The following is a 13,079-nucleotide window of genomic DNA, read 5'->3' on the forward strand; positions in this document are numbered from 1 at the left end:
AGATGAGGAGGGAAATCGCAGAGAGAAGGAAGCAAATCACCAGCAAAGGAAAGTCGACAAATGAATAACGGCAAGTAAAACAAAAGCAGCGATTTTTTTTTAACCTATTAACAATGAATAACGGCGAGTAAAACAAAAGAACGACGTCGTTTTGCTGTATGATCTACACCGTGTGGACCATATCCATCCAATAACAATTGTTTTATTCAGTCGGCATAATCCGACATTTCATAGGGCTTAGGAAAATGAACATAATCCAAATCTGAAAAATGATTTCTGGAGGCCCTACATCAAGAGGCCCGAGGCCCAAGGCCCAGATGAGCAGAAGGCGCATTTTTGGTAGTCGTCTTTGTCTTCTCAACCTCTCAGTATCAAACTATCAATCATTGTTTCGAACTTTCGAACAAATTTCTCAGTTTTATTCAGGAGCAGTAGAAGAAGACTTAAACGCCTCGTGTAATAATCGGAGATCCCTCAGCGAGGTGTTTAAGCTGTTAATAATCCAATAACCAAACCTGAATTCTCCAATTTTTCATTTTCCTTCGTTTTTGTTTTCTAATTTTCAAGTTTACCATATATATAAAAATATATATAGGGAATAAATTATATAGAGTTAGAGGGAGGTTTTGTGATTAATAGGGAGAATAGATGGATAATATAATGAGTAGGATTCGAAGTTTGGACGCGTACCCGAAGATCAATGAAGATTTCTACAGCAGAACTCTCTCCGGCGGCGTTATAACCCTAGCATCTTCCGTCTTCATGCTCTTGCTGTTCTTTTCGGAGCTCAGTATGTTCCCCTCTCTCTCTCTATATATATATGTTTGTGCGTGCACGCGCCTTTAAGTGGATTTTGGCGTTCCTTGGATGATTAACTGGTTTTAATTTTAAATTTGGCATGATATGTTAGTTTGGATTTTAATTGCACGGATTGAACTTCTCTGAATTTATTCTTCATGTTGCCATTTTTATTGAATGTGGTGTAGTTGCATTTATTATTATTATTATTTTCAAACTGTTGGACAATGTAGGCAGATGGAAATGGTATTAATGAAAGAAGCTTAGGCAAATTGATTAGACAATTATCCGAAATTGAATGTTTGAGACAATTTCTGGTAGGCCGTAGATTCTATTATTACTTAACACATATTCATCACACTAAGGACTGATCTATTAAATGGCATTTGTAAGTAGAGAGAGGCTAAGATAAAATTTATGTAAAACATTGTAGTTTATATTGGGCATTTAGTTCATAAATGAAAGTTATACAGTTTAGTTTTTTATGAGAGACATGGAAAAATCAAAATTAATTATGATCTGACATTTAAAGTTATCATACCCTTCTAGATGCATGATAAACACATTGATGAAAATAGTTTGTTGATTGATGAGTTGCCATCTGATCATGAATGGCTTGTAGGTGAAAATGATGAACATGGTCGGTGAGACCAGACACTTAATGAGCTCACCTCGCCTAAAATGGGCGAGGCGAGCTCAGGCGTCGCCTAGGCGTCCGGGCAATGCCTATCCCGGCTTTGATCTGGGTTGAACCGGGAATATTTTTAAAAAGAAAGGATTAAAACCCTTCACAGCCTCGGAGCATCGCAGCATTCAAGCTTCATTTCCATCGCATACAATGATTGCATCCAGCTCCACTGTCGTCGTTGACTTCCAGCTCTGTTGACCAACACCTTTGTCGACTTCCAACTCGCCGACCACCGCCGTCGCACTCCTGCCCTCTTAGATATCCGACTGCCATTCTTTCTTCTTGGCCGTTCCTTCTTCTCTTCTTCTTCTACCGAGTTGTCGTTCCTTTTTCCTTCTTTTATATATATATAATATAAAATGGTTCCAGATGAACTAGCTGGCAGTGCATTGTGCTGCACTGCTGCCCCCCCCCCACACACACACACACACATATATTACTCATCGCCTAGTCAACTAGGCGGTCGGCGGCATCTCGCATAGAAAGTCCACCTTGATAACCATGATAATGAAGATGTTCCCAATATAAGTATGGATGACCTTGATGTTGATGTTTTTGAGTGGGAGCCATCTCAAGCAAATGAAGCAACTCAAACTCAACCAATTGCATCCTCAAGCAAGAAGGCTAGTGCTAAAGGGTCAAGTAAGGGAAATTTGAGATTAATTGATGAAGATGAAAAGGAATGGGAAGATATTGATAATGATGGTGGAAATGAGGATAATGAGGCTATAGACTATAATGATTCTTCGAATGAGGCTTCATTATGATTTATGATGTGTTTGCTTGTTTATTTTGGACTTATATTATGTTTGATGTTTTGTTAAAACTTAATATTGGATTGTTATGTGTTTGTTTGATGTTTTGTGATGTGTTTGCTTGATACTTTTAGCTTATTAAACTCTAACCTTGGATTGTGGTGTATTTTGTGAACACGGTTTATAATTTATTGATATATTTTTTATAAAAATTGAGGCTTACGCCTCACCTCAACATTACAAAACGCCTCAAGACACGCTTCCGCCTTTTAAACCTTGTAAAACACATTCATGCATTTGGATAATTGGATCCCTTTTGGCATGTTTGCAAAGTCAATGACTTTACTATGGTGGTAGCTTTTGTGCTTTTATAAACTGAAAATACTACTAGGAAGAAGCAAGAGCAATTGTCATTGTCTGTTTTTTCCTTTTGGTGGAAGTTTGTGATTTTGTGAACACTTCGTAAGTACCCTTAAGAAGACAAACTGTGTTCCTTTGTATATTTTTTGTGAATGATTGTGTATATATACACTTCTAATTTTAAATTTTTTTTAAAAAGTTGAACAATTTTATTGTCTGAAATAATTAATCTCATTCTTCATAGAAGCAATTGCCTGTGGAGAACTTCTTAGTTTTTGGCCTGAGCATAGAGAATAATGATCTTAGTCAATTATGAAGCTTTAACATAATAAGATATACTACAAGTTTTTCTAGAGCCCAGATGTAGCAAGGAAACATCTTTACAGATGTGTGGCATTGATTTTGCATTTTGGTTCAGAACATTGATTTTACTTCCAACTAGGGTAGGCGAAAACAAAGATATGGGTAGAAAAACAATATTCTCAACAGAACATGCAAATACTTTATTGTAACCCAAAAAACAATAATAAAAAGAATCACTCCATCAATATCATTAAAAACACAACTTATAATCTACTATACTAATAAGAGCCAAAGAGAGTTAGGCCTAAAATGGGTAGAAAAAATGGCGGTCAAATTATTTAATCAAATTGATGGTTCATATGAATTATTTAACCAAATAGATGGTTAAGATAATTCAGATTAATATTATTAATAGAGATTACCTAATTTAACGTTACTTTTATGATTATCCGTTAAGTTTTCCGTTAAATATTCTCTTCTCCGTTAATATCCCGTTAACTTTTAATTTACCCATTAATTTTTATAAGAAAGATCTTAGGTTTGAACCTCATCTCAATCAAATTTGACATAATTAAGTTTCTCACTCTATTTACTCTTATTAAATTAAAATAAATTAGTAGCTACAACAAAAAATGATACATATATTTTTCATTGATTTTGCGCGAAAATTCCTGCTGAGGCCATCTTCCAGAACCTGCAGCATTTCAAGTTCTCTGTATTATAGAGAGCACAATAAGTTTGGTTCAAAGTTAGCTTGAATTAGGTTTCCTATATGCTCCTTATTCAACAATAAGGGAAATATGTGCTACCAACTTCTCTATATTCTTTCCTGTGTGGTGCCTCATATCTGGTTTTCTTATGACTCCTTTACAGGACTATATCTCCATGCTGTAACTGAGACAAAGCTTGTAGTAGATACCTCAAGAGGAGAAACACTTCGTATCAATGTAAGATAATATTAATGTGGGATAATGTTTTACGTATGGGTGCATTTGTTAATTCATTAAATTGACAATGTGTTAAGGGAGTGCATATAAGATATTAAGTTCTTCTTTTAACCCTTTATGATGAAAGTCAATTACATTTCAAAATATTCTTGTTTTCTAATGTATATAAACAATGGGTGTGCCTTCAATTAGTTTATTGATTGTATGCAATTCCTATTTCCTACTCATTTAATAAATTACCCCAAGTGTGTGTGTATAATATGTATGTACATTCATATGCATGCATGTATATAATTCCAGCTTTAATTTTGCACATTCTTTTCTGTAAAACATCCAATTATGCAGGTGTAGTATCATTTTATCAAAAAACTAATATGTCATCCATTCTCTACTTGCAGTTTGATATCACCTTTCCTGCGCTTCCATGTTCAATCGTCAGTGTTGATGCAATGGATATAAGTGGAGAGCAACACCTTGACGTTGTATGTAAGCATGTAGATTGTGTCTTCTATGTTATTATATATAGGTGTTTATCCCATCTCCTTGTTCCTCTCACGTGATATGATCTTCATCACCTACTTACCCTCCACCAACACTTAACAAATAACAACCCCCACACCCCCCACAATTACGATCTACCTACCAACACTACTATCATCATTACCCACATTGCTTTCTTTTACTCACTATTGCTATTCATGCCACCCAACCACAATTATTCCCCGCCCTTGTTCACATAATTTCTCAACCACTACTGCTATCTTTGTTTGACCACTGTGGATCTTGATTTTATCTTCCACTACGTAAGTTGTTGCCTGTTGGAGATGCTCTCAGATATGCATTACCTAGAAGATATGAAATTCGAATGTATCAAATTTGAGACTTGATCCAGTGTGTGTGTGTGTGTGTGTGTTTCAATTTTATTTGACTCAATTTTTGTAAGTGGTTTCGGGTTACCAAAAACTTTTGATATTTAAAATAATTTTGATTCATGTCATTATCAGAATTGAAATAAGATTCTAGACTGCAAATTTTATCAATATATAAACTTTGAAACTCAGTACAAAATTAAAAGAATCTAAATTCTACTCCATTTTCAACTCATTTATATAGTGACCTTTAAACACTTAAAATTTTCATACATTTGAAATAATAATGGAGGGTGTCACAATCTAAATGCAAAGAAACAATCTAATTTAATATTTGTAATTCTAAATCATACCCAAATTTCATTTACCCCAAAATCGAAACTTTATTTCTGTTTGGTTATGAGTTTAACTTTTAGGTCTCGAAAAATGTCAATGTCTAAAATTATTTCTTACAGGGCACAATCAGACGTGATGCCCATGACTGCCCAATTCCACTCTGACTTACTATTCACATTGTTATTTTTATATAAAGAAAGTAATTTGATATCAAAGTAAATTTAACATGTTTTCTAGTTTAAACTTACAAAATTTTAGAAAACTAGAAACAGAAAATGGAAATTATTTTGGGTAACTAAACAGGCCCTTAAATTTCCTCTGAGAAATTAGGATATATTTGTGTGTTTTTAGGAAAAGCATTAGAACTCAGTTGTCTTTCTTTTACTACGTGTTATTGCTGTTATTTTTTATCATGCAAATTGACTAAGAATAAACTGTAGGGATTAACTATGGTGCTTTGAGTTATGAAAGTGTATAGCAGAAAAGTTGATTAGAAAATTAACACCCATATGCTGATGTTTTTGTCCAAACTGTTATTAGTTCTAACAGACTTTGATTACATATATAATTGCAGAGGCATGATATCATCAAGAAAAGGCTTGATTCTCATGGTAATGTAATAGAAACAAGACAGGATGGTATTGGTGCTCCTAAGGTGCGTTAGAGAAAGAAGTTTGAATTGTCAAGTTCATTACAAATGTATTCATTGAATCATGAGAAATACCTTGTATGTTGTATCCGTGCTGGGAATGCTTAACATCTAACTTATTGTTTCTTTCTTTATCATTTCTTTTTAACTATGCTCACCATAAATATTACATGAAGATTCTAGGAATTGGATTTATATATCCATTGCAGCCATGGGTGGGTGCTCACAAAATAAAGATTTCTTTTCTGGTCTGGATTCAGCCTCCTTTCCTTTATTAATTTGTCCTACTTGTTATTGGTGTCATAGATTGAAAAACCTTTACAAAGACATGGTGGCAGGCTTGAACACAACGAGACATACTGCGGTTCTTGTTATGGTGCAGAAGCGGTATGCTTTTTGTTAGCTTTCAGAAATAGCCCATAATACATGATGCACTTTGCAACTTGTGGTCATGCATATTCCACTCTATATGGGTTATGATAATAGATTTGAAAAGGCCTTTGGCTACATGTTGTAATGATAGATTTGGAAGACATTTAGGTACCTTATAGTTACTATATTTGCTGTTAGAAAAGGAGAGCAAGTTTAGTCTGCTGCAACTTCAATCTTTGAGTTCTTTTTTGCATTCAACTCAAATTTTAGTTTATCTTTGCATCAATAATTTAAACCATCAATTATACTGCGTGCCCAGTTAAAACAATTTGATTTGCCCACTATCTCCCTTCATTTCTTTCAAAATTTAAAATAATTTAGCATTTCACTTTTCGCCAAATATATGTAATGCATTTACCATTGAGCATTGAATCTTGGATGGTCATTTTTATGCTAGATTCACATTTAAAACTTTTACCAAGGTCTTTGGGCATGACCCTTTTATTCTTGCAGGCAGATGATGATTGTTGCAACTCATGTGAAGATGTTCGTGAAGCTTATAGAAAGAAAGGCTGGGCAATATCAAATCCAGACTTAATTGACCAGGTTTTTATAGTAGTTTGGTAATTCAAGATTCATGTTTTATAACGCCTTTAGTAGACTATCCGTGCTGGTTGTACCCATTTGTATATCTATAAGAGCATACACTTGGGTTTGGAAAATGGGGTACTTTGCTTGTGCCTTAATTTGAAGAGTGATGAGATGTTTTAAGATTTCATTGATTCGTAAACATAGCTGACTTTAACCTTTTCCTTCCATCACTTTCCATGTGGAATTAGTGCAAAAGAGAAGGTTTTCTTCAGAAAATCAAAGAAGAAGATGGCGAAGGATGTAATATGTATGGATTTTTGGAAGTCAACAAAGTGGCTGGTAATTTTCATTTTGCACCAGGAAAGAGTTTCCAGCAATCTAGTGTTCATGTCCATGACATCCTTACTTTCCAGAAGGATAGTTTCAATGTAAGATATGTCTGGCTTAATTTAAAAAACAAGTACAGTTTTTTCAGATGAGTTTTTGAGTTTTACCATGCTGCTTTTATGCTTCTTTGTATTTGTTGGTGAACTATATGATTTACTTGCTATATATTATCACAGATAAGTCACAAGATCAATAGGTTGACTTTTGGAGACTATTTCCCTGGCGTTGTGAATCCTCTTGATGGGTATTTTTTTTTCTCCCTTGCAGTTCTTTTACTTGATTTCACTTTAGCATGGTATTGTTTTTTCATCTTGCGGTCTTCCCCTCTGTTTCAGCATTATCTTATGTGTTAAGACACTAATTTTTTGCTTACTGTGCCAAAGCTTCAAACTTTCTTGAAGACAAAATGTTGAATTTTTACTAAATTTCTTTGTTTTTGCCCTCCTATCCCACTTTTGACACTCAATTCCTATCAAAAAAACTATTTTCATTCTGAATTGCAGTGTGCAGTGGACGCAACATACTCCAAATGGGATGTATCAATATTTTATCAAGGTAATTTTGCATAATTCCCTGCATGTCTTAGGGTTTATCATTTCTTTACTGCATTACTGGCAAGGATTTAAAATGTGCTAGGCATCCATTTTGCGTTTGATGGGTACCTAGCACCTAGTGCTCAACTTGAAAATAAAATTAGAGATTGGGAGTGGCAAGATAAAGCCCTAGTGTGTAAACTAAAACAAAGGCCCAAAATGAAAAATGGAAATGTAAAAGCCTAAGTGACTAGGGTTTTACTTTTAGTTTCAAAAATTAAAAGGAGAAGGAGAAGAGTCAAAGCCAAAAAGAAAATTTGAAAACCTCAAGCGGGGAGACTTGGACTCAGGCGTCATTAGCAATTGTGACAATGGAGTCTTTGGCATCTCAGTGTCGACCATCAACTATTGGCATGCATTGGCGAGGAGAGTTGCTTCTCCAATTGCGACCAGCGATGTGGTCGTTGTGAGCTGTGCAGTGGTTGATGAAACTGGTAAAGGCTGAGGTTTAAAGGGTTGTTTGCCTGTTTGTTTTGGTCTGGCTCTTTGCTCATTGCTTTTTTCTTCTACCTGATTTTAGGGTTGTTTTACTCAAAAACTATGTCATTTTGAGTGAAACAACCCTAATTAAATAAAAAAATAAAGGAAAAAGTGTCAAATAGGCCACTGAACTTGTCGCTTTTGTGCAATTAAGCCATTGAACTTAAAAAGTGTGCAATTCAACCATCAAACAAAGAAAATTTGTGCAATTGGACCATTTTTTCAAAAAATTTTAATTCAATTTGAGTTAAAAACATTTCAATATTGACTCCCAACTAGTATGGTAGAAGAAAATGCCACTCTTAATACATATATGTTAGTAATATAATTGGATTTTACCAGAAAATTTTTGTAAAAATGGTTCAATTGCACAAATTTTGCTTATTTGATGGTTGAATTGCACACTTTTTAAGTTCAATGGCCCAATTGCACAAAAGCGATAAGTTCAGTGGCCTATTTGACACTTTTTCCAAAAATAAATGGCCAAATAGGTGATCTGTCGACTAATCAGCCAACTAGTCAGACAATCGAATAGAATGGCCTTTTGGGAGATAACTAGGGCTATATTAATTTTTATAATATTATTTAACTTACCACTTGTCTAAATGATGGGGAAAAACTAAGAACTGTTTTTTTTTTCTTTTCCTTAAGCACCTAGGCGCTAAACGCCCATCATTTTCTTTTTCTTTTCCTTAAGCGCCTAGGCGCTAAACGCCCATCAACCTCCCGAGCGTACTGACTTTTACAACATTGACAACACTGTTTTCTGGTCCATAGATTGCTTTGTGAGCTAGGATCATAAATCCTCTTTAAGTTATTTCCTTCCTTTGAGATGATAGGTATGTATACAAGTACTATTCCAACTTCAAGCAAATTCAGTTGTGAGTTTTCGTAATTGTCCCAATGAAAGCTATACATTGACTGATTATACACAGAGGGATGGAAAGTTTGATTCGAATGTAATATTTGAGTCTCATAGATCTTCTATTTTGTATGGAAATATAATTTTGTGGATGAGTTTCCCCCTATTCCTTTGTAAATATGAGCACAATGTGCTACCTTAAAAATAAAAAAGCAAAGACTGATTACTAGTTGGTACACAGGTGTGAGCATCAGATCTTAGATATGGCTAGAATGCAAGCCTGCAAGGGCAGGATATCGGATAGGTCTACAATTTACATGTGCTTGAAAATCCTATTCTAAAATACATGAAGCTTAAAACAGAGTCCATTTGTATTCAGGGGTTTCCTACTACTTGGAAACATGTTCATTGAAAAATTATTTAAATAAATTGAGTAGAATACCAACAATTATAAGAATCAATCAACTATTTCTTATTTCCCTTTGGACATTATTAAAATATACTCTTTATTTTGTCATAGGTGGTACCTACTGTCTACACAGATGTGAATGGGCACACCATACAGACAAATCAGGTTTGCTGCTCTTGCAAATTTTGCAAGTTTTGTTTCTTCTACTTATCTGACCTGATGCTACAGTGTGCCTGCTTTTGACCTCCTGCAGTTCTCCGTAACTGAACACTTTAGGGGAGGAGAAGTAGGCCCCGGGGTTCAGGCTATTCCTGGAGTATTCTTCTTTTATGATCTTTCACCAATCAAGGTTAGGAGTCATTGCTTGACTAGATTAGTTTTCATGAATGAAAATCCAAATTTTGTTTCATGAAGCTAATTCTTTTGTGTGTCTATCATTGTATACACCATGTAGATTTCCTGATGAACAAATTATCATTTCAAATTTATTGATTCAGGTGACTTTCACAGAGCAACACATATCATTTTTACATTTTCTGACAAATGTTTGTGCAATAGTTGGAGGTACAAGTCCATCTTCCATCTCTTCTCATCTTTCAAGTGCATATAACAATAGTTTTGTAGCTGGGTTAGAAAAATCAAGTCTAATATTTCTAATCTCCTTTAAAGCGGTCACACTTATGTGAGACCGTTCCGTGAGTCGGGTTGGGTCAATATGAAAATGTTATACTTATACGGACAAATGTAATACTAATAAGAAATAAAGTATCCCTTACTTATAAGGGAAAGTGTAATACTTTTGAGTTTTGAGGAAAAATGTAATACTTCTACATTTTAATGAATGTAAAAGTATTTACATTTTTCCTCAAAAGTATTAGACTTTCCCTTATCAGTAATGTTGGCAAGTGTTTGTTACTTATAAGGGAAATGTAATACTTTTAAATCAAAATGTAAAAGTATTACATTTTTTCTCAAAAATATTACACTTTCACATATAAGTAATAAAGATTTTATTCCTGATTACTTGATTAGTATTTTACATTTTTCAATATAAGTATTACACTTTCATCTTGACCCAACCCGTTTCACGAACAAGGATCCGTGAGACGGTCTCACGCAAGTTTTTGCCCTTTTAAAAAGGGTGTAATGTTTCTTATGAGAAGCAACAAGCATTGATATTTAGTCTTATACCTATATATTTATTAGATAGTGTACAGACCCTTGCAGCACTCTTCCCTTTAATCCAATATTGACTGTCATTCTACTGTGGTTCTTTATGTGTACTCTCATTTCTATTTGTAAGTTAAAATTGTTAGTAGTGGGCAAATCATGTTAGTCATTCCATATTCTCCTGTAAGATAGCTTGCTATGATCATACTCAGGTATCTTTACGGTGTCGGGAATAATTGATTCATTCATATATCATGGACAAAAGGCGATTAAGAAGAAGATTGAGCTCGGTAAATTCAGTTGATGGGGGATTCATACGATGCCATATACCATCCTTTGTTCATTATCCCATTAAATAGTGTAAGGGGAGGAATCTGTACAGAAAGGAAATCACAGCTTGGGGTCTCTTCACAGGCTTGATGGAAAACTTGAACTACATAGTAGTTCACACTACATCATTATCAAGAACAAGATGGAATGCTAATTCATCGTCACGGTGTATCCTTCTGTAAAATGAGATGTTCTGTTTTGCAAATCAAAAATATTGAGGTGAAGTTTACATGTCTAATGGGGCTGTTAAACCCACCATTTCTTAATTTATTTCGTCAATTTAGTCATTTCAAGTAATATGTGCTTCAGTGTGATATTTTCATTGGTGAGTTAATGTAGTGGAAAGGCGTTACAATCAGAAGATAGCTGGAGATGTTAATCTGCCATTTGGGATGGTTAAAACTGAAAAAGTCGGATGTGTTATACTGTTATGTAGTCTTTCTTATCTCATTATGTTTTTATGGAATATGTAAAACCTATAAGAGTTGGTTAGCATTCTTAAATTCTGTCTGTGCTCTTTTATTTCTGGAGTTATATATATTCTTGTTGAAAAGATTACATTTTTAGGGGTGTTACACTTTTAGGGGTGCTTGGTTCAAACATGTAATTGTAATTCTAATTAAATACTTAGTAATTGCAATGAGTTTGAGTTAAATAAGTCTTTTTGTGTTTGGTGTAAGAGTTAATTTCAAGAATGGTCCTTTGACTATTGATATTTATTAAATTTTATTCTCGATTTTTAATTGGATCATAAATGGTTGATATTTATCCATTTTCATTTTGTGACTTATAATTTGATCATAATTGGTTTCTTGACTTTTGATGCTGTTTTAGATTTGGTATTCTGCTTAAATACTTATTTGGTAAATACTAAATTTAAAGGTAATAATATAAAAATATATATATATATATATATATATATATATAGCGAAATTGTCTTTACATATTTGCATATTTAAAGGTGTTGAACAAATAATACCTTTGTGGAGGCGGTGTTGACTCTTTGTGCTTCAGCATGTTGAGAAAGTAGAGAGGAATAGATACTACAGAGTAGTACTCAAAAAAAAAAATGCAATCACCCCAAATTTATTGCAGTGACTTGTCTTTAGTTTGGTTTAAATTGACTTATGCATCTACGTTTTCTTATTAAATGAACACTTAACGAGCTTGTTCGTGAACATTACTAAATGAACTTAAACGAGCTTGTTCGCAAACATTACTAAACAAGCACAAACGAGCTTGTTCACGATTTCTTAGCAAACGAGCTTGTTCACGATTTCTTAGCAAACGAGCTTACCATTGTTCATACTCTCGTTTATTAATCGAGCTCTAAATTTTGTTTGTTAATTTGTTAATGTTCGTTTACTTTCATAAACGAATGCTTACCGAACACGAACACGAGTAGTTTGTCGAAAGCTCTGTTCGCTAACACCTCTAGTTTTTAACTCTCACTAATAAGTAAATATTTAATTACGTAAACACAACACATGCGTGCGTGCGCATACACACAAGACCTAGTTGGATGGCTCTACTGCTCTACATGTGAGAATTGCGGATGTATCACCACTAAGGATGAGGTGAAATCGATGGTCTCGCCTAACCTCTAAGAAAAGAGCATATCCTGAGATTTGCACGCATCATCTAGGGGCATAATAGTCACAAAGAGAGCACGATCAACTCAACACCAAACCCAACACGAAATTTTACACAACCAAATCGAGAAAGCAGCGGAGAGCACAACAATTTAACGTCAAAGTGTAGCCCTGACAACATACGATGACGAACATGGTGGACGCAAAGCAAAATGCAAGAAAACCCACTAATAACCCATCACGCACAGGTACCAACTCAATAACTTGTCACCACCCTTAAATACGAAAAGCACAATATCAAAGCACCACAGTAAACACACCAGCTTCTTCACCACGAAGCACCATTGAATTTCGAGGCGATATTCACCGCATTTTACCACCACCAAACAATTTTTTAGAATGGAAAATAAGAGTTTCGTTAATGTTTTAATGTGGAATGATGAATGCATGAGCCCAATTCTTCCAGACTTGGTTTTCGAAAGCAAAGTGTTACAGTGCATTACCAATCATTTGATAGAGCATTTATAAATACAAGATAGTTCATCCTTAACAAAACACAATGACCGAACCCCCCCCCCCCCCCCCCCC

At 34.5% G+C, this 13,079-nt stretch overlaps 1 protein-coding gene across 1 annotated transcript; it reads left to right on the plus strand.

The window, feature by feature from the left end:
• Positions 1 to 374: 374 nt before the first annotated feature.
• LOC116019836 (endoplasmic reticulum-Golgi intermediate compartment protein 3-like) lies at positions 375 to 11,554 on the plus strand. The gene is made up of 13 exons (XM_031260181.1): positions 375 to 790; positions 3,778 to 3,851; positions 4,250 to 4,333; positions 5,631 to 5,711; positions 6,012 to 6,092; positions 6,591 to 6,683; positions 6,917 to 7,096; positions 7,232 to 7,299; positions 7,559 to 7,610; positions 9,511 to 9,564; positions 9,653 to 9,748; positions 9,897 to 9,963; positions 10,782 to 11,554. Exons 1-13 carry the CDS (start codon positions 649 to 651, stop codon positions 10,871 to 10,873), a joined length of 1,164 nt encoding a protein of 387 aa, XP_031116041.1. The 5' UTR covers positions 375 to 648; the 3' UTR covers positions 10,874 to 11,554.
• The last annotated feature ends 1,525 nt before the right edge of the window (positions 11,555 to 13,079 follow it).

The sequence above is a fragment of the Ipomoea triloba genome, chromosome 5 (assembly GCF_003576645.1).
Source record: "Ipomoea triloba cultivar NCNSP0323 chromosome 5, ASM357664v1".
Lineage (NCBI taxonomy): Eukaryota > Viridiplantae > Streptophyta > Magnoliopsida > Solanales > Convolvulaceae > Ipomoea > Ipomoea triloba.